The 22,787-nt window shown below is 39.8% G+C and overlaps 1 protein-coding gene across 1 annotated transcript; it reads right to left on the bottom strand.

Moving 5' to 3' along the window:
- Positions 1 to 1,114: 1,114 nt before the first annotated feature.
- On the bottom strand, positions 1,115 to 13,700 carry LOC143399029 (neuromedin-U receptor 2-like). Its single transcript, XM_076855744.1, has 4 exons — positions 12,975 to 13,700; positions 6,583 to 6,667; positions 4,387 to 4,512; positions 1,115 to 1,389 (listed from the first exon to the last, which is right to left on the bottom strand). Exons 1-4 carry the CDS (start codon positions 13,698 to 13,700, stop codon positions 1,115 to 1,117), a joined length of 1,212 nt encoding a protein of 403 aa, XP_076711859.1.
- Between the last annotated feature and the right edge of the window lie 9,087 nt (positions 13,701 to 22,787).

Genomic DNA, 22,787 nt, shown 5'->3' with positions numbered 1-22,787 from the left:
ACCAAATAAATAAATAAATAAATAAATAAAAACCAAAAATCACCTTCAGATGCCACATCTATTTGAGTAAATTAAACACAGTCTTGTGGAGGAGGTACCATATTGAGATGAACACTGAAGAATAGGCAGTAGACAAAGAAGTCATTCTACATGCAAAGATGTTCAGGTAGGGAAAACTACTATAGTTGCATAAGAAGAGCAAATGATCCAGTTTAAATGGAGTACTCATGGTGGTATAGCGGAAGGTGAGTTTGGGAAGCACATTTTGCCCATATTATATGTGCAGAGCATTATGTGGATGATAAAGGATTGAGTAGGTAAGACTCGTGAATTGGAGACCAGTATTTGCCATTTAACTTGTTTTTGTTCCAAGATAATATATCCTACCTCTGACTATACGTGAAATAAGACATTAGAAATACAAACTTGGATCAAATTTTGAAAATGACCAGGATTTGGTTTAGTGTAATTTCAGTCTTTTTCCACCTGCCATACAGCTTTCTCCCTCCTCCCATTCTGTTCTTCTCAAAGTTGAACTTCTATCTGATCCTATTCTCAATTAGGAGTGGAAGGATAATGACTTGGAGACTGGGGTGCCACAACTAGTAGCTCTAAGGACATTCCCATGTCATCCGGGAACTCTTAAATGGAAAGGTTTCAGCACTCTATGGAATCATGTTATAATCGCCCCGCATGGGGCAGGGGGATAAATAGATCACCGTGAAGGGACACTGTTATGGGCTTCTCAACTCAAAGATTATGAAATGATATGTCTTCCATCTGGGGCTTCCAGTTGCCATTGGTTACAAGTATAGTCATGCTTTGCCATGTATGTTGTCTTCATGAATTAGAGAAGGGGCATGAGCCACTTGGGGTACTATAAAGATAACTAAAAATCAGGAATTTTGGCATCTGTTTTATTTTAGACTTATATCTGTGTTTTCACATTTGTTAAAAAAAATAACTGGAAATAGATACATGAGTTTTAAGAGCCATTTTATCTCCCTAATGTCACATAAGAAGGTATAGATTTCAGAATGTCCCTCCCTGCAGTGCTGAGGCATGAAGAAATCCAACTCAAAAAAATCAAAGATGGCTCCTCTGAGAGTTCTCTTCATGGTGGCCGTTGAGGGCAGAAGGCTGTGGAGACCTGAGAGTTGCAGATGGGTGACTGACAGGGAGGCTGGGGACCTGTGTCTTCTGTCAGCTCCACAAGGTGGCATTCTGTCAGGAAGATGTTCCTCTGGGCAGGTGGTCCCTGTGAGTGATCCTGGGAGGGCCACCTTTTGCAGGAAGGAGAGATGACGTTCCGAAATGCTGCCCGGAAGCGGCGAGACAGTAGGTTGTAGATAATTGGGTTGACTGCTGAGCTCAGATAGAAGAAGACCCCTGGATTACGGGGGATTAAAATAAACGTGTCAAGGAGAAACTGAACAGGAGACACGAAAGGGTGAAGCATAAATATTTAACAGAAGCCTGGAATCCCTGGTGTGGCCTCTTTTGGAAGCAATGACAAATGCAAGGCTTTAATTGAGAATACAAAATGCTCTGAACAGATCTATCATTTGTGACTTAGGAATCAAACACAGAAAGATTAAAGAGTCTTGGAAACACGTAGGCTGGTACAGGATCTCTGATCAATCTGGAAACTTCCTTTGATCCCTACTTGTTTAATTAAAGAAAAAATGTTCCCATAGCATTAATGAAAAATGTTTAGGTATCAGAGGAAGGAGATTTCTTTTTCCTCACTGGAACTTTGCTTAAATCTATAATTCGAAACCATAAGTGATGGAGGAATAGAAAAAAAATCAGTCAAGGCATAGTCCCTGCTGAGATTCCTCATCATGCTAAAAAGCTTTTGGAAGAAATATTCTCCCACATCTCTTCTCTACCTTTCCTTTTCCCTTGATGGCTCTTCCGCATTATTGAATAATTGTGTTTTGTCACTTTTTTCTCCATGAGATGCCTTGTACATTGGCATTTTTTTGTTTATACTCTCTTCCTTGTTACCATGCTCCCTTTTATTTCTCCAAGGCCAAAATGGGTCTAAGGCTGGAAATGAGAGGAACTAATTTCCTATTCTGGCCTTGTCTTGATCCATAAATTTAGACAAACACTGATACGTCAATTTCCCCCTACTTTTGTAAAATGGGAAATAAAAATTCTAGCCTAATCCATTTCCTTACATTATTGTGAGACTCTAGTTGAGATTCCATCCACAGAAGGGCTGAGACTACACAACCACCCATAGCTACCATGGGCAACATGTTCCTGCTTATCTTCATTAACATAATTTAGGCAGTGAGAGTACCATGTATCATGTGCACGGGATGTGCAGGGAGAATTATGACAGAGACCATTGCTGTTTGCTATTTGTTCATTCAAGAAAGAAAAAGTGATTGAACCCTTACTGCATTCTAGGAACTTCAAGGTACATTCTAAAGTAATGAATTAAGAGTTTCTGAGAGAGCTGGGGATGTGGCTCAAGCGGTAGCGAGCTCGCCTGGCATCCGCGGGGTGCTGGGTTCGATCCTCAGCACCACATAAAAATAAAATAAAGATGTTGTGTCCACCGAAAACTGAAAAATAAATATTAAAAAATTCTCTCTCTCTCTTCTCTCTTTCTGTCTCTCTTTAAAAAAAAAAAAAGTGTTTCTGAGACTTAGGATAGCATTGTAGTGGCAAGATCTGCGCTAAACTCAATAATTAACAATACAGCAATTCCATACAATATCTGCTAAGAGCAAGATACGAGATACTGTCAAACTATGGAAATTCATATAATGGCATAAACCCAAGGACTGTGGTGCTCATGAACATATAGGTGGGACCTGATTAACTGGTAGCCAGACCTTAAAATGACTGGGAGATAACTGAAGATGGGTTGTGTGGGTTCTGAGGGAAGAAGGCTTGACAGACAAAATGTAAAGAGTTGGGAATGGTTATATTGTGCAGGAATCTTGGTTAATACTCTCTACTAACTAATTTGATCAGAGTATAGTCTACTAATGGAAATGATATATATTTAGGATGAAAATACTAGTCAGTTTTTTTTTTTTCTGTACCATTAAGCAGTTTAGACTTCATCATGTTTGCTTTGTGGCAGAGGAGGAGATGGTACCTTGACAGGATAATGTAATCAGGGAAGCCACAGTTTAGAAATTTTAAATGGTGACTAGTCAACTGGTGAAGTCTCACGTTGACTTGCCATGTTTTCCAGTTTACTTAGACACTCCCATTCTCCTCATATTTACCACAAGGATAGGCAAAGAGCTGTAAATATTTTTTGCAGTTTTGCCCTGGCTAATTTGTAAATGGGAAAACATGAAGCTACTAATGCCCAGGTATAAGCTGTTCGCAGCCTGCTGAATACAAAACAGGGGCGACAAAGGAAATAATGCAAACGTTCCTCAGGGTACATGTTATGCTACTGTTTTAGTTCTGTGCACATCTGGAGCTCATCTCATGTATCTATGCTGCTACGTGTTAGATAATCAGAAGACCCCATGGAATCAGCCAGTGACTCGCAGAGGGGAGGGGGCAGAAGTGGGGAGAGCCTAAGGCCATCAGCTGCACTGCCTGAGCAGGAAGGTCCTTGGTGGCAATTCTGCACTATGTTTTAGTGGGAAGAACCTGAGTTTGAAATTCAACAACTGGGGCTTAGCCCTATGTGCACAATCGGCCAGCTAATGCCTTTGGACGAGGTACTTCTTCCTGTGAGAGTGTTTCTTTGACAAGAAAATGGTTTATGATAATATTCACTTAACAATCTGTGATGATTTCAGAAAGGTCGCATTGACAGCTTAAAAGCTCTGTAATACTCACTGATTTGCTGCCCCTGGTGTCGAGAGCAGATGCTGTTGCCATTTGACAGGCAAGATACTTTGGCATGAAGGCAGCTTGTGACTCCAGCCCTCTTTAGCATTTATTAAATGTGGAATTGGGGTGACAAGCCAGGTGCTCTTAGTGACTTTCCACCATGATTTCTCTCATATTCTGAGGTATCCTTGACAAGGAGAGTTACAGTAGCCTAAAATCAGATCTTGATGCCCAGGAATATCCTTTGGCGGTTTTCATGAGGCCATAGGAGATGATAGGGTCAAAGCATCTACTAAATAAGACCAAAATCAATCCCATGGCCCCTGGAGGGGAAACAAAAGAAAGCACCCCTATTTTCCTGCTGCAATCCTCACACTTAGAGTCCAGCTACTCCACAAGGCAGCCCTGACAACAGAATGCTGTTTCTTTTGGACCAGCAGTAAGTCTAATTGATCTTCGCATAACATTGAAAGCAAGCGTCTTCACTCTAGGAGGGCACAACCCCATGATATTTTGTTCTGTTTCCGCAGCTAAGCAAGACTGCCTGTAGACCAGCTAAGCCTTTACCTGACACCACATGGATGAGGTTGAACACTGCAGCCAAGGACTCAGTCCACTCCTCCACGAAGCTGAAGAAGAGGCGATCAATGTGGAACGGGGTCCAGCAGATGGCAAATACTAAGACCAAAACAACTGGAAAAAGATGATGAATGGGAGAGCAAACGGCAGTGTAGGCAAGGATAGGTGCAGGTTGCTCACCAAGTCATCCATTCCTCTGGCAGTCTTTCCTTCCACCCTGGCTAAGCTATCATGGTTACAGGCAATCTAGATCCCAAGGATCCCCAACGCAGAATGTTCAAACGTAAGAATGAATTGTATCGAATCTAGGATCTGCTTTCTAAACACCCAGAGAAGATTTCTTATATAATGTGAGTTTCCCTTTAGAATATTTAAAATAGTTCTGAATTTATTTCAAAGTTTCAAAAGCATTTTATTGTGAAATATAAAGTATGCTGTAGGTAGACGATTGTAGTCATATAAATGTGTTACATAAATAAATTATTGTGCCTAAGCAGTTGGTGTTCTTTTAAATCCATGGAGTAATAACAAACTTAAAAGTATATATGGATTCATCTTGTTACTCTAGAAATAATTAGAAGGTTCTCTGAATTTGATCATTAAAAATCCAGTGATGTGTTCAGGGAGGAGAGGGAGGAAGATTGAACAATCCCAAGTGTAATATCACTTTACAAGCATCTTTTGATATGAAGGATATGAATCCGTATTATAAATTGCTAGAGCACAGAATCCTCCCAATTTCTTATTTTCAACCCTCCAGACAGAGATTGGCACAACTATAGTTTCTCTTTGGGGTGTTTTAACTTCACAAAGATGAATATGCATATTTTTTTCTCTTATGAAGTTAGGGAATATATTTTCTTTGCTGAGACATGCTGCTTGGGATTTGTCTCTAAGTAATCTAACAGGGACTGGGGGAGAGATCAGAGTATAGATGAGACCACGTTAGCTAGGAGTTGGTAATTTCTAGAGCTGAGTGGTGGCTCATGGCATTCATTTTACAGTGCTCTGTACTTGTGAGCACTTTTAAAGTTGTCATAGTAAATAGTCTAGGTATTTCTTGCTGTCAAAAAACCCATTCAGAGTAAGTCATCTGCCTTGCTGTGGTTTCAGGGATATGGAAGCTCCTGAGCCTTATCCCCCAAGTAAAAGTCCTCAATCTACTTGTTTCTGTCTCCCCACTAGATACAAATTTATTACTTGATAAAATGAACCCTCTCCCAAGGTAAATACCTCACTGTGACTTTAATGTGAGTGAACTTTACACATTAGTGAGTGAATAGATTATGATCAAAGAGATAATGAAGACTATAGGACTCTTAACAGCAAAAAAGAAAAAAAAAATCAAGAGCTTATATTAGGAGCAAAAAGATTCCCCAGGACAGGATTATCAGAATCAAAAGGTCAATATCAGTGACTTTTCAGTTATTTGAATGCCAGTTACCTTGAGTGCCTTATATGGGTATTGGCCCTGAGGAATTACTTCTTTCTAATCTTGAGTTTTGATTCGGAAAGTATATGATAAATCTCTCCCTTTTCAGTAATTCTTGTAGACTAGTAATGAATTATATATTTTTATAACATTCTTTTAAGAGTATGATTTTTAAAATTTTTAGCTACACAAAAGAGTACATGGTCAGACACAAAGTTATAGAATATCATAGGTGGGATGACTACTTGGAGGTGCTCCTGGCCCAATGTTCTTAATTTGGAATTAAAAGATCCTAAGGAGTTCATGCATGGGCATCAGGGGGTTCATCATACCTTGAAATAGATTATAAAACATTTTGTGTGTATGCTCATTAGTACACTTTTTGAAGTAGAGTCTAGAGCTTTTATCATGTGTATAGTGAAACTCATTAACACAAACAGTAGAAACACCAACCAATTTTGCAGAGGCGGGAAATGATGCTCAAAGGCTCAAGAGAGGATGCAATTTACCACGGATCACGTGGAGTGTGTTGCCATCAAGGTGATTTAGCATGTCCTTCTGAAGGTTCAGAACCAAAAGGAAAACATCCAGATGTGTCCCAGAAGCTTGAGTGATCCAAGAAAGTTTGACCTGCTGTTATAGTTCAGGGCAGTTTTGAGCCTGAAGCCAGCAGTGCTTCCTAAGAACCAAATGCAAATCCTTTGCTTTTGCAAACAAAAGAAAACAAAGCACAAAAACAAAGTGGGACTTACACAGCATCTTGGTCACTGATTTTCTGGAAGGTCTGTGGATATTAGCAGTCACTTCATCCGCCTCAAGGGATTCATCTTTCTTCAGCTGAAGGAGAGATGGAAAGAGATGTTAAGAAAGGGAAGCATTTTTATTTTCCTCCTTTGAAGAGCTGAGATGTATAACTCGAATACTCATTTTGAAGACAAACAAACAAACAAACAAAAAACCCCACCACCACCCAAAATAAATAAACAAATAAACAAACAAAAAGCGCAGCCCAAAAGACAAAAATGAAATGGATTATAAAACATTATATATACTCCCAGGACTTAGAAAAATATAAGAATATGCTAAATATTTAACAGTAAGTTTGAGATTTTTCTCTAAATAATATAACAGGAATTGAATCCAAGTCTCCTCACTCAACTGGATAGATGGTTAAGGACAAATTTCCCCTACAAGCATTTTTGATATGCAAGAATCCTAGATATGTAGTACGTTTATAGGTGTTTTGTGGAAAGTGTTAGATTCTGAAGTTAAAAAAAATATATAATCTAGGCTCTTTCATTCACTCATTCATTCAGCCATTTATTCATTCAACAATTGTTAGATATCTATTAGAGTGAAGTTCCTCTGCAGGTGGCAGCCAGGCAGTAGAAAACAAGCGCAAGCACTCTTCCTGCTTTATGAAGGTTATAGGTTCCATTGTGGGTCTTCTCAGAGTCCTTGATATGCTAACAGGCATTAGGGTTCTCAAGGGAGATGGGGTACCATCCCTCCCCACTTTCCATATCCACATCTCCTATCCCGTCCCAGGTCCCAGCCAAAGGGAAATAATATTTCTTTGACTAAACACCTTCCCCAAACTCTCTTTAGTGAAGTCCCTTGTTCCATCTTCACATGCACAATTTGGAAAATGCTATTTTACTGACATTACTGATAAAAATGCATGCCTTCCTGAATTGATGTTAAAATATACTCATCTATTTAGACTCTGAAACCTCTGAAATTTTCAACACTGCCTGTGCACGCATACTTGCTGGATTAGTTCAAATCCCGTCTATTCCTGGTAACCTTAGTCCATTGTCCTCTTCTTCCTCTAAATTCCCCTGGCATTGAATGTCTTTATAATTTATCTAGTTGTTAAATATTTTTCTTTCTAATTTATATCTACCTTGGTTTGTTGGGATGTCCAATCGGACAAATGAAATTTTAAGGATCCATGATAAATGACCATCAGATATCTGGAGGTTAGTACAGTATACATCTGCCTGTTGGTTGGCATTTATTTCCTTTTTCTCTTACTAATAATACCCTAGCTTTCTCCTAGGCAATTTACTCCTTGCCTATGCCTAGTCATTAGTTTGGCTGGGAATGACCCTGGTATTGTCCTAAAATTACTTATTCAATCAGACCTCCTATCCTACAGTCATGATGACTTGAAAATTGGAGGCAATGAGATTTCAGATGTTGGCTTGCACTTCTGGGGAAGGGAATTCAATTTCTTTTTATGGGGACTGCCAGAGGGAGCCCTTCGTCTCTGAATGTGAGGTCTGGGATTATAACAGTTACCTTTTTTTCCCACATTGAAAAGAGAGCCTGGAGCAACCAGTGGACCGCCACATGGAGTTTAAGATTAAAATCAATGCCATAGAAAGAAGAGAAAAGAAAGAGAAACAAACCAGGTTTTTGACGTTGTGTGTTTTACTGGATTTGTCTTTGCCAGGAGCCAGTGCCACATCTGGACTTTTTAGATCTCTGGCTCCTTGGTGTTTTGCCGGACTGTGTAGAGGGTTCCCTCCCAGTAATAAGGCAGTCCTGGCTGGTTGAATAAGGGCCATCGTGAGGAAGAAAATTTCAAATTATTCTATATAGTCCAATACTAGTATTTATTTCCTTTCTCTCTACTAAGGGTGCCCTTTAGCCCTTCTTATATCAGGATCAGTCTGACTTCCAACAAGATAGATTGAAATTCAAGGTAAATTAGAAGTTAGTGTGATTATGTGTGACAAAGGAACACACTGCTCTAAGAAGCAATGAGCTTCCCGAGCTAGAAAGCTTTTCAAAGGAATATTTTAGAAGAAGTATTTAAAATGAGATAAGACCTGGAATAGTGGATCATTAAAAATTGCCTCTAAGGTTCAACAAATCGATAGTCTGTCTCCCTAACAAATGTATCAGCTGCTGGAAGTTGGGTAGCTCTCAGGACGCTTGGGCCTGAGCATCTGCCTATATGGCTAATAGGTGTGGCCATGTGTCTTTGACTTTGCTGGGGCTCTATGCATGTGCCTATGTTTTCATAAAATAAGGGACTGAGCCCTTTGGAGTCTACCTAGAACTTGAAAAGAAACAAGAGAGTTGCAGGTGCAGCAATTTAGGAATAAAGAGGAAACGGAAGGTGGTGGGATGGGATGTTTTTAATACAGTAGTAAAATAAGGCTGGCAGAGTGTGTATCTCAGTGCCTGGCATGTGATGCTTAGCAAAGTGACACCTAATGGCTGTTATTGTGATTCAGGTGGCTGTTCCAAGTCCACACATGGGATGCAATGAAAACTGAATTTATTTTGAGTGGAGTTACTTATTTACATTAGAATGAAGTGGATTACTGACTTCCTTCTTAAAATCCTCTCTATCTTGCTACTACTTGCTCAAAAAAAAATAATGCTTTCCTGATACAAAGCAGCAGCCAGATGCACTGAGGAGGAAAACATGAGCAAGGGGAGCCACACACCAGCCCGTACACTTTATCAGTACATGGTCAGTCAAATCTACTGAAGGGTTTTAATTATTTCCTGCCCTTGAAAATTACTTATTATGAGATATGCTTCTTTCATTACTTAATTTCAGTCCATAATTAAGAATAATGAAAGGATGTTGAGATCTATTAGTCACTTCTTGCTTGGCTTTAACAAGTCTCAGTGGAAATACGTTCACCCCAAGGGATAATTTCCTTAAATCAAACATCAAGAAAATAGTCAAAACAGTTTTTTTTTTTTTTTTCCCTGAACAGGCCTCCCATACAAGTGTAGTTTTCAGTGAAAGAAAAATCACGTGCCGCTTAATTGCTACTTACTTTGCATCTTCCTTAGGCTATAATGACAAAGCTAACTAATTGGAGGAAAAGTGAAAAAACAAATTTTTATGCATGTCGTTCATCGTTCCAACAGAATTGATGTGGTTGACAGAATAGAATCCAAACAATTTGTCTAACCAATATTAAATGCTACTTTATTATTGAATAATTCATTTCCTTGTAGAAGTTTAACAAAGTAGATATTCTTTATAATCATTAACGATTTCTGCTTTACTCCAAAGTTTTATTTCAAAGCTCAGCAAAAAGAGGAATAAAAAAAGTTGTGGTCACTGTAATAAGATGTTCCAGAGCTTTCCTGCCCCACCCCCTCCAACTATAGAGTGTCCAAGTGGAGGGCGGTTCATGGACTCAATTATCCTTCAGGTTGGCATTTTATCCTGATTAGTTGTTTATAGTGATTGAAAGCATTCAAACACATGGCCCCATGTATACTTTCTGGAGATGTGGCTTCAGAATAACAAGGTAGAATAGATTTTGTGTATATTTCTGTAATCTTAACAAAATCTATTTACCAAACATTGACTGGTGAGTGTGTGTCTGTGTATGAGCACATCTGTCATCTGTGTATATATGAGCACAACCCTGTTTGGCATGGTTGGATTCTGCTGCAGTCCATACCTGCATCCTCTCAGTGCTAACACTAAAGTGGCTTGTAGGAAACACAAGGATGAGATCAGCATACCTTCTCCTAGGTGGGAAGGGACTTGCCTTGGCATTGTCTGCCTTCTGTACCTATAACATGTGCCCCTGGAGAGAGCTCTGTGGAGGATCAATCCCTGGAATGACGGGTCATTGCTGAGTGCTTAATCTGAGCCCACAAGGCTCCCCTCTTCCTCCCTGGGCCTGTGATGTCGTCAGTTTTGGGCTTGCTGCCTCTGGGAGGCTAGGGCATCCAGAGTTGTTTACACCTTTAAACTTGCCAAGAGGGTCAATAACTTAACTATCTTTAGGATTGCTTGGGTCTCTTTAAATCTCAGAGATCAAAAAAATGCTGTTTGAGACAAATGTTTAGAAGTCTTTCCTTTTAAAGGTACAGAAGTTAAAAGTCTAGTAAGAGAGAAGTCATTTAGTCCTCATGCACTCACTGAGCTCCTGGGAGAAATAAGTTAATTAAGGAATTCTACAAGTATGGAATTATAAATTGTAATGAAGGAAAATTACTAAAAGCCATGAGCAACTACAATAGGGACCTGATATAACTAGGGGATCTGGAGAGCTTTTTTAAGGAAGTGTGACTAAGTATGACTTAGAGGATAACTGAGAGTTAAGAAAGACAATGGAGTTGTAGTGGTGGGCAGCAGGGACATTTCAAGCAAAAAGTATAAAATCCCTCAAACCATTGCCACAGAATATGGCTGACTTTCCAAGCTTCCAGTCTACAGGTGTTTAAATTACTGTAGGAATGACTTTTATAGATTTCCTGGTATCCTCTAGTACCCTGGATAATGCCTCATCTTTTCTGAGAATAAGATGTCATTAAGTTGCATTACTCAGAGTAAGCAAACTTAGCTGGTTTCTAACCTCTTTCTGAGCTGTCACTCAGCTCCTGATGCAACCTAGCTGTAGATTCATGACAGTGAAACAAAAATGTAACAAAAACAAAAATGTAACCGGCAATGTTTCCTATTCGAATTTAAATATTTTCCCCAAATGGAGCCAAGATAAGTGATTGTTTGGTGTTGGGCGAGATGATATTTATTAGTTTTGGGTGTGGATTTCTCACGGGACTTATGATACTTGGTAATGTGTGTCGTCTCTTCTTCCTAATAAAATTGATGCAAAAGGCATTCACAGACATGGCTTTGAACTGCTTTTGGGGTAACATATGAATAAATGCCAGAACTCAAGGGAAAAGTAGCACAGCTCTCTGCATGTTTAGATATACTCCAGTGCTCAGATGTCTGTGACACTTAAAATTTGTTCTTCTTCCTTAGACCTTGATAGTCATCTTAGGGAAAATAGGTACTCCAAAGGTTGCCCTATGGGACACTCAGTTTTGAGTGTCCTTTCTCAGAGATGGACTGAGATGGGAGGACCCTGATTATTACATAATGTATACTGTCAAAGCCCTCTTGAAGCACATTTTGTGAGTGAATGCTTTTTATTTCTCCTTTCATTTGTAATTCACGTTTTGTTCCCCTCACAGTTTTATTTTTCTCTCTTTAAAAAGAATCACAGACCTTTAAAGCTAGAAGGAGCCTTAGACATGATCTGATGTGGCTTTTCCATTTTATGAATGGAGATGTCACTCCAGGAGAACTATGTGGCTTGCCTAAAGGCAATTTCTATGTCAGCTGAAGACCTGGGAGTCTAAATGGCTTTAAAACTGCTACACAAGCTACCCTCTTACATGAGTGTAGAGGTGTCACAGTTAAGACTTGTACCTCTATGAACTTGGCACAGGATATACTAGGAATTTTACAGACTCATTTCTTCCCTTGTCAAATATGATTTCTCCCAGATAATTTAGTGCCAGAGAAAATAAAGATTTACAAAAGGACACCACTTTACCAACATGAGCATAGGAAGGTAACTTCTAGTTTTAAGATATGTTGCAAACCAAGTGCAGCATTATCTTAATCCCAGAGATCTCTTAACTTTCTTCTGTTCTATCTCATGTGTCTATTGACCTCCCTGTCAATCCCCACTTGCTCAAGGGGAGACCAAGCTGATATCACTCAGCTCATGATATATAAATCAATATTTATTTATATGTATGTGTATATTTATATGCATATATATAATTTTAATTTGATTACAAGCATAAAGAAGCCACAAGAAAGTATTTGACTTTTAAAAGTATGTCTCTCTTGGACTATAAAATAGGGATAGTTTGTATCTTACTGAGATCAAGTTGGTACAGAGGAAAATGTCCACATAAGCATTAGATGTGGGGACAGGAAAGAGACAGTAAAGTGTGGAAGGGTGCTTCAAAGTGTGTCCACCAAGCCCAGATGACCTAATGTGTTAATTTAAAGTGAGGCTCCTTGTCAGACCTCCTAAAGCAGATTTTCCCATGGGTAAAGTGTGCATATTGGGACCCGTAGTAAGTTTTTGAGCTGATTCTTAGAACCACTAAGGTATGAGAAAAAAAAAAGTCTAGAGGAAAGAATAATGCAAGATAAGCTAAAGGAAATGACATGTAGTTGTGTTTTTTGGGCATATATTTTTTAACTTTTTATTTTCCATCTGAACTCATCCTATTTTCCTCCATGCTCCCTTCCGATTCTGATGTTCTCAAATTGTTAAGTTTTTCTCTGAACTTTGAGGCAGTGAAAATGAACAAAGCTGCCCTGACAGTTATCCTGGCTACTCACCCTGAGCCCCATCAGGTAGTAGAGGACACTGATGAGCGTCATGGGGAGGACGTAGAAGAGGAAGGAGGTGACCTGGATGATGAAATTGTAGATCCACATGGGCTTGATGACTGTACAGGTGGCAGAGCCAGGAACCGAGGTCCCATTGGGGAAATAGTGGAGCTTGATGCCATGGATGCTGGTGTTGGGCAGAGAGAAGATGAGGGAGAAGCCCCAGACGATGCCCAGGATCCTGAGGGCCCTCCGGCGGGTGCTCTCCAGCTTAGCACGGAAGGGGTGGAGGATGGCCACATAGCGCTCCACGCTGACCGTAGTCACGCTGAGGATGGAGGCGAAACACACGGTCTCAAAGAGGGCGGTCTTAAAGTAGCAGCCCACAGGCCCGAATAGGAAGGGGTAGTTGCGCCACATCTCGTAGACTTCCAGGGGCATTCCCAGGAGCAGGACCAGGAGGTCAGACACAGCCAAGCTGAACAGGTAGTAATTGGTGGGTGTCTTCATTGTCTGGTGCCGGAGAATCACCAAGCACACCAGAAGATTGCCCACCACCCCCACCACAAAAATCAGAGCATACACCACAGACACCGGGAGGAAGAGGTGGCTGCGGGGAGGCCCGCACAGGTAGGCCAGGTAGTCCTCGGTGCTGTTCAAGTACTTCTTGAGTGGATCTTCCAGTTCCTGCTGGTGGATCCAGGAAGCATTTTTAAGTTTTTCCATCACTGACATTAAATCCCAGACCCCAGAGTCCCCTGGTAGGTGGCTCAATCCCCAGCTGAGCCAGACAGGGAAGAGGAAGCAGTTCAGAGGCACAGGCTCCGTGAAGAAGGCTGGGAGAGAGTGAGTGCTTCAGCCTCCAGTTTGGGCTGCTCTCACTGTGAGCCTTTTTGAAGAGCCCCTGAGACAGAAGCCCCGCCCCTCCACAGGCTGTGGGCCAATGAGCGTGTGTCAGACTGCACTGCTTGAGAGGACAGCGGGCTTCGCGTGCTGGGAGCAGGGGGGAGGAGGAGACCTTTCTGAGAATTGGAAGAAGCTGGGAAAATAGCTCGCACAGACTGAGACACTGGAACAAGAATAAAGAGTGGGCAGGCAGTCCCAGCAGAGCAGGTTGCCAGACTGTGGGAAATACAAATGCAAGTTCCCCAGTCCCGGGGAACAGAATACGGATCTCCAGTGATCCTTGTCATTTGTACCACAAGACAAAAATGGGGGATCGATAGATTTCTCAAGTTACCTTGTTGCATTGGACAGTCCTGGCTCTCTGGGGAAAAGCATGATCAATGTGGCATTGGTTTTGATTACATGCACCATAGAATCCCAAGCCTATAAAGACATTGACCCGTCCTCCAGCCCTGCATGCTACCTGACATTTCTATCGCTTTTGCCTGCTCAAAAAAGCAACTGGGATTCAGAATCAGACACAATCATTGAGATTTAGGATGGCTGGGAGATCTACACTCCCAGTGCTCACTTCCTTGTCTGCATCATTAATTTTATTTTGTTTAACAAATATTCCCAGAGAATTCATTTTGTGCCAGGCACCGTTCTAGACTTTGGGGAAATATTAGTAAACAAGAAATGCAGGTCTCTGCCTTAATGAGGCTTTTTTTTTTTTTTTTTTTTTTGAGTTGGGAATTCTGAAAGTATACTAGTGAACTAATAAATTAATAATATGATTTGAGATTTAAAAAAAAATCCATAGTTTTCAAGGATGGCCAAAGAAGGCTTATTTCAGGATATGTCATTTGGGCTGAACTCTGAATCATAATGTCAGCCATAAAACAGCTAAGGAAGTGTATTCCCAGTAAAACCAACAGCAAGTGCAAAGGTCGTGATGCAGAAAGAAGCCATGTTTCAGGAACTTCAGGAGTGGTCAGGAGAGTATGATCAGATTGACATGACTGGCAGGTACCAGCTTGTGTAAACTCTTATAGAGTATCATAAAAAGTTTGAATCTATTCAAACTGAAGTTTCTTTGAATCTAAATCAAGCTACAGGGAGAATTCTTTGGAGGAGTTTGAAGAGGAGAATTAAACAAGGAGAGGCTGGTGAGAGATAGTGGATCAGATTACTAGGAAAGCAGCAAGGCTGAGAGATGTCTTTGGATTTAGGCTATTTGTTTTTTTTTTTTAAAACAAGGGACAGTACATTGTCTGTTTTTTTTTTTTTTTTTAATTGCATATGTCAAAGCCCCTTGAACTTAGGAGATACTCACTAAATGTTATTTCTCCTTTCCTTTTGTTTGCTAATTGGATGATGAAACTTAAAGATGACTTGTTCAAGAATAATAGGTCAAGATGGGATGGTTTACTTACTGTAATAAATTATCACCCTATCTCAGTGGTTTAAAACAAGACTTATTTTTTTACTTACACTACAAATCAATCAAGTGTCAGCTGGAACACATTTTGATATTTACCTGAGCTCTTGGTTACATGCCCTCAGAATCCTGGCTATGGCAGTGGTCACTATCTGGAATTTTGCTGGTCCTTGTGCAGAGGGTAAGGCAGATTTAGAAGCCCTACCTGGGTAATTGGATGCCTAAGGCCAAAGGATAGAAACATATGTTGCTTTTGCTCACAGTCTATGGACCAGGGCTGGTCATATGTAGTGACTAAACCACAACAGGGGCAGGAGGTGCCGTCTTATCACATGCACAGAAATCAGAGACAGGAAAATTTGTTGAATAGCACAAAGTGACCACAGATATAGAAAAGCCAGTATAGAACCAGAACTGGAGCCCTTATATTAATGATACGTTTGACTTAATATTTACAACCTTGAATGTATATTTTTTTAAAAAAATGTTTATTTTTTAGTTATAGGTGTACACAATATCTTTATTTTTATGTGATGCTGAGGATTGAACCCAGTACCTCACGCATGGTAGGCGAGTGATCTGCCTCTGGGCCACAACCCCAGCCCTTGAATGTATATTTCTAATGAAACAGAAAAAAGTTTAAACCTGAGATGAAGAATTCCAATTAAGACATAAGGAATTAAAATCAAAAATAATTATGAGGGTAGATAACAGCAGATTTCAAACATGGGATTGTGGAAGGGACTTCATAATACATAGAGCCACAGATTAAAGATTGAAAGACATCTTCACATGATGACACAGAGGAGCTAATAAGTAGAAGGATGTTTAATAAGGGATAAAGTAACAGTTTCAGTGCATGGAGATGATGTGGGAAGAGACTAAGACATGGACTCTTGGGTAGCCTTGGGCTTTGAATCCTGGCTCTGCCTCCTCCTAGTTGTGTGACTATAAGAATCATATTTCATATCTGCGAGTCTCAGTTACTCCATCAACTAAATGAGTAAAATAAAAGTTTTGTTTTATAGGCTTCCTAGAAGAGGTAATACGTTCAATATAAGTAATGTGTAATGGTATATTATGTTAAATCAGTAACGTGATATTAATGATGATAAATAAATATTGAGAATGTCTTTATTGAGGTAAAAACAATTATTACATGATTTAAAAAATGGGAGTGTGCTTGGAGTGGTTAACATGAAAGGACCTCCCAGTTTCAATTAACATTTGAACAAGAATGCCAGTCAGAGAAGCTGCTAAGGAAGTCCGTGGACCTCCACCCCTGGATCCCCAGAGGCTGGACCTGCAACCCCTATGTGCAACTGGTGAGGACAAGGTGGTCAACACTCTGTAGGGAATGTGGGATGCAGGTGGTGGTGTTTTCCCTGAAGAATTCTTAGGGGGAGAGGAGTATGAGGTCACTTCCAACCCTTGACAGTAGATTTGAATTAACACTGAGGCTGCAGGGGGACTCGTGTGACAAGTCTCAGGGAGCAGCAACAGGGAGTCAGTGCTACTGGGATTTCCTGATAATATAGCAGAGAACCTCTCGGAATTGTTCATCTTGAACCGAAGCTGGAGTATGCACCTATTGATTTCTGTCCCCTGTTGATGGAAGGTTGTTCCTGGGAGCAGTAACTCTGCTAAGTACCTGAACTGTTTTTGATCATCTAGAGAAAGTTATGGGTAGAAAAATAGAAATGCAGCATGAAGTGATGTGCAAGCTTATCAGTACTAGTGAGTCTGAGCTTGCACAGGACTGCCCTTTGTAACTATGGCTGAGATAGGGGACGAGAGGATATGATATGAGAATTTCAGTAGCATCTACTACATCTATCAAATAAAGGAATATTTTAGTTATGGTGGTTGAGTGCTTGTTTGCTCAGGTCCCACTGTAAGATTCTCATATGTATTAGTACATGTGATCTTTACAGTATCACCCATGAGGTAGGCTCTTTTTTATTCCTGCCTTGCAAGTAAGGAGTTTGATGCACACAAAGCTATGGGGCTTGCTGATGCTCAGGTGGTGTGTCAGTTATTTTCTGCAGGTTAGGTTGCACAAAAAAAAATGCAGCACAAGTTACAGTGGGTTAACATAAGCAGAGTGGTATTCCTTGCTCATTTTACATGTTCAACAAGGATTGCCTGGTAGCTTCTATTCTCTATTGCTCACAGGTTGGAACGTAGGTGCCAACATGTATTTTCATAAATCCTAAAACAGGATTCCCATAGGGATTGTGACTCCTAAATTTTCTGCATGGAGATGACTTACTTTTATTTTGTTCACATTTCATGGGCTAAATCAATTTATATAGCCATTCCTGATCCTATACAGTGTTGTTTGAAGAGCCATCTTGTTACCTGCTTGACAGGAGAAAACCAAAACACCTTGCTAAATGGAATTCATGATTACACCTTCTACTCCTCTGGATGCAACATTCATAAGCAAAATTTAGCTTAAATTTTTTCTTGCAGGCCAAATAACTTTCTCCCTGATGCACCGGAGACACTGTAACATTCTACCTAGTTACTTCTGTGATTTAAAACTCCAGGATCTCTGGGTGGCACAAGCTTTTCTCTACGACAGAAAAGAGAGCAACATTTTCTCCACCAGTTCCGCATGTGGGTCCTCATGTTGCAGAGACCTATAAATTCAAAGGACAAGTTATCAGCTTCCCAGGTGGACACTTCCGGCCTTTAATAACAGTTCTCTGGTTGCTCAACATCTGGCCTCTAGACTAATGCCATGTATTTTTAGAACCTTTTTTATGGCAATCCTCTATTTCCATTTCATTTTGACTCAGTAAATTGGAATAGATTTTCCTGAAGTAACAGACAACTACCAACCTGCAGAACAGTAATAACACTGCTGGGAGACGTGACTGTGGAAGTGTTGGTTCCTCACTCCCATCTTTCTGAGGAATCCCTCCCCATCTGTTTGCACCTCGTACCATTCTATTCAATGAGCAATTACTCAATAAATGGATCATAAATAGAGAGATGTAATAGCAATTAGCTTGGCTATAAAGCAACCACATTTGTGGGAGGCATGATAAGAAAGATCATTACCACATACAAGAAAGTGTTTATTTCATAGATTGTGAGCATATTTTTCAGAGAACTCTGGGAATAGAACCTTAGTTCAAAGGCATAGCATTCCCAGTTCTCAACTCTGGAGGGTGGGAAATGCTCAGGTGACCTTGATAACATCAATGAGAATAGTGTATCCAGAATAAGGAGGGCTTTCTTCAGTTCTGTCATGCACAAGTTAGGCCAGACCAAGAGTAGTAGCTCCATTTTTGAGTTCTGCACTTAGAGAAGAATGTGGTAAAGGTGGCATAATCCAGTGAAGATTCCTGGGATGGCAGATGGAGTTGGAGTCATTTATCCTAACACAGAGAAAACTTGGGTTAGACATATTTTTAACTGCTTTCAAGCAGGTAAAAATAGATACTTTTCACTGATTCAAGGGTTTAAATATATACATTTCTTTTTCATAATTGAAATTTTTTTTGGTTGTGTTCAGGATCAGTACAGAGACATTTCAGTTTGTACATAATTCTTAACATGTATACCAAGACTCTTTAAAAATCAGGTACCGTGAATCTTTTTTTTTTTTTTTTCTTTTTCTTTTGCACTGGGGATCAAATCCAGGGTCTCACACATAGTAGGCAAGCACTCAACAGAGCCACTTCTACAGCCCATTTTTGATTCTTTTCAAAACAGTTATTTCAGTGATTTTCCATAATTACATGCCATATATATCACAAACTCAAAGTTTTAATCTTTCACAGCACATTAAGAAAACTATGCTACCACGACCAAAGATGTCACAGAGTATACCCAGTTCTGACAGGGCAATGATCAGGGGATTTTTTTTTTTTTTTTTTTTTTTTTTAGGGAATAGTTCTAAAGACAACATGGGAATAGAAGTAATTTAAAATGTTCAAGTCATACTAAGTTCATAATAGTGACTTTATTTATTTATTTATTTTTGAGAGAGAATTTTAATATTTATTTATTTATTTTAGTTTTCGGCGGACACAACATCTTTGTTTGTACGTGGTGCTGAGGATCGAACCCGGGCTGCACGCATGCCAGGCAAGCGTGCTACCACTTGAGCCACATCCCCATCCCATATAATAATGACTTTAAATTGACAATTAGTCGATTAGTATGCTCTGTTTTTTTGTTTGTTTGTTTTTTTTTAGTAGCTCTGGAAACATTTTAACAAGCAGAACATTTCATCTCATCCTATTTTTTTAAGTATAATTTTTTTCTTAACATGTAAAATTATTTGCTGGTTATTATTATTTTTTTCTTGGAACAAGTAGTAAAGAATTGAATATTGAATTATAGGAAGTTTTGACTTTCTTGGGTATCAGTCAATAGTCCATAGGTATATGGAGGGTAGTTGCTATATACTACAGTAAGAAGTATACTAGAAGTATTCATTTTTAATTAAAGAAAAAAACTTTATTTATCCTAATTAATTTCCTAGAACAGAACCAAGAACAACAGGTGGCAGGTCTCAGGGTGAAGACTAAGCATTTGGAGCACGCAAAATAGAAATGGGTCTCATGTTGCTGGAGTCACTCAACTAAGGCTGAGTGGCCACCTATTTGTGGCATCAGGTTATGGTGACTTAGGTTGGCTGGCCTTTAACGATCCTGCTGGCAATACTATTCTTGTTGCATATATCCTACTGACTACTCAGTGTCTTCTCTTGGTGTTCCATAGGTATCTCAAATTCAGCATGTCTGAGATCGAGTCTGTTACAGCTGACCTCCTGTGTTCACTGTTCAGTGAGTAGCATTACTGTATGCTAGTTGTCCCAGCTAGAAAGCTGTGTCTTTTTATGACTTTGCTTTCTCCTTTATCCCACATCAAGTGAATCCTATAAATCTGAATATTTTGTCTTCTCAAAATTCATATGTTGAAATCCTCACCCCCAATGTGATATGGTATCAGGAGGAGGGGCTGCAGGAAGTGACTGGCTCATGGGAGCAAAGCCCTCATGTGTTGGAGTCCAGCTCCTCAGGAGACATGGTGAGGAGTCGGCGAAAGGGAGTGGAAAAACAACACAGAAACAAAAGTGAAGGTGTTGAATCTCAATCTTTACTTATGAAGTTAATCATGTATACTTTTCATTTTGGCAGGCTCACAGTACTTTGTGGTTACAAAACAGGAATCATTATTCAAAGAAACAGAATATTACGTATATTACAATTAGATAAGAAGAATGTATCCTGGCTTATGCATAAGCAAGCATTTTTACTTTCAGTTCAAGTTTTGCTTTGAGCTGTTTCTGCTTAGTTAGCTTTTAATAATAGTTAGAAATATCCCAGACTATTGGCCTATACCTTGACTATTCTTTCTTGACTTACTGACTAGAATTGGTGCCACGGTTATGGCAAGTGGTTAACTTGAAAAGAGAGGCTACTAATTTTAATCAAACAAGAGTAAGAGCACAAACCATTGTGCATAGGAACAAGACCAAGTTGCCCAGTACTAAGCGCTAATCTGTCTTCTTAACATTAATTCTTCTTTTCTAGATTTTAATTTAACTTCTCAAAAACTTCCTTGACTGTTTTTCCTGCAGGGGGGTTTTCATTAAACAATAACAATTTACGTTCCACAGCTGAATCATTGCATTTAGAGCAAACAGATTTATTCTTTAGAAGTAGTAGTTGCATTAATTGGGAAAGTCATGTTTTTTCCTTCATACTTAATTGTCATATGAGAAGTCGCAACTATACTTATTAAAGGAATACAAAAACAAACCAGCCCATTCCCAGAAACATACTGTGCTCCTCCAGAGGATGGACGCCTTGCGCCATCCACCTCAGTAGGGCCTTGCCATTGCCTGAGTCAGGGGCGGGGCGCAGCACTCATGGATCAAATTAGTGTGTCTATGAAAGAGGCCTGGAACAGACCCTTGCCCTTGGTGACACAGCAGAACAATGTCACCCACCTCTGCACCAGCAAGTGAGCCCTCACCATACATTAGATCTGCCCCACCTTGGTCTTGGTCTTCCCAGCCTCCAAATCTATGAGAAATAAACTATTGTTGCTATTATAATAAACCCAGAATATTAAATGTTAAAGTAGCCCAAATGGACTGACATTGATCAATATTCAAATCTGTACATTATATCTCAAAAATATATCTATATTTAAAAACACAATTTTCTATCCCTCTCTTTCTATGTCTGGCTTATTTAACTTAGCATAATACTTTGCAGGTTCATCTGTTTTTGTTTTTGTTTTGGTAAACCAGGATTTTTTAAGACTGAATAATATCTTGTTGTAAGAATATGCCACAATTTCGTTACTCAGTCATCTGTGCATAGACATTTGGCTGATTTTTATCATTTGGCTCTGATGAATGGTTCTGTAATGAATATGGGAATGCAGATGACTCTTTGAGATCCTGATTTCAATTCTTTTGGATATGTATTCAAATGGAATTGCATAATCATAGTTCTGTTTTTTGAGGAATCTTCATGCTGTTTTTCATAAAATTATATGATTTACTTTTCCACCACAGTTATACACAGTTTCCCTTATAACCACATCTTCAAAAACCCTTAATGCCTTTTTGACAATAGTATCCTAACAGATGTGAGGTAATATCTCATTGTGGTTTTGATTTGCATTTCCCTGATGAATAGTGACACTGAGCACCTTTCATGTACCTATTGCTCATTTGGATCTCTTCTTTGGAAACAAAACAAAACAAATCTGTTCAATTTTGGCCAGTTTGTTAAATGAGTTTCTTTATCATTAAATTGAGAGAACTGTTGATGATGGCTAAGTTCCCTTATTATATTCCATAATGTCCATGACATTTGGTTAATTATGGTAATTCTTCCATCTTTGATGACCGATCCTGTCCTCCTCTGTTTATGAATTCTGGTGAGTACGCATTCCAGAAGGTTTACAGGAAAGAAAGGACAAGGGTCCTTGATCTAGATCCATTTTCACAGACACATCTCTGGATTCACAAAAGCCAGTGAAAGTTTATGTGGCAAGAAATGTTGCACGCCCAGGATCGGGGTTGGGGGTGGCTATTGGTTTCTTTATGAATTCTCTGAAGGAAACAACATCAGTGTGATGGTCAGCTTTTCAACACTGTGACCGAAATACCTGAAGAGGGCCACACAGAGGAGGAAGAGTTCATTCTGACTCATGGCTTCAGAAGTTCAGTCCAGGATTGACTGACTCCATTGCTCTGAGCCCAGGCTGAGGCAGAACATCATGGCGGAAGGGCATGGTAGAAGAGCGCTGCTCAGCTCATGGCTTCCAGGAAGCCAAAGAGAAAGGTGTTGGGGGAAGGGGCTGCAGGGCTCATGAACCTTTCCCAGGGAACGCTCCCAGTGACCCGCTTCTTTCACCCACGCCCCGTCAGCCCACAGTTACCACCCAGCCAGTCCATTTGGACTAGGGTTAGGTCACAGCCCTCAAATCAAATTGCTTCACCTCTGAATATTCCC

This window comes from Callospermophilus lateralis, chromosome 5, assembly GCF_048772815.1.
Source record: "Callospermophilus lateralis isolate mCalLat2 chromosome 5, mCalLat2.hap1, whole genome shotgun sequence".
Lineage (NCBI taxonomy): Eukaryota > Metazoa > Chordata > Mammalia > Rodentia > Sciuridae > Callospermophilus > Callospermophilus lateralis.
This window is presented reverse-complemented; position numbering and strand designations above follow the sequence as displayed.

Excerpts from the sequence above, each read along its gene's own strand:
- LOC143399029 (XM_076855744.1), bottom strand. The coding sequence starts at position 13,700 with ATGTCAGTGATGGAAAAACTTAAAAATGCTTCCTGGATCCACCAGCAG. Across the intron at positions 4,513-6,582 it reads ATCAGTGACCAAGATGCTGT|TTGTTTTGGTCTTAGTATTT; the intron begins GTAAGTCCCACT and ends ATCTTTTTCCAG. Across the intron at positions 1,390-4,386 it reads CCTCATCCATGTGGTGTCAG|GGGTCTTCTTCTATCTGAGC; the intron begins GTAAAGGCTTAG and ends CCCGTAATCCAG.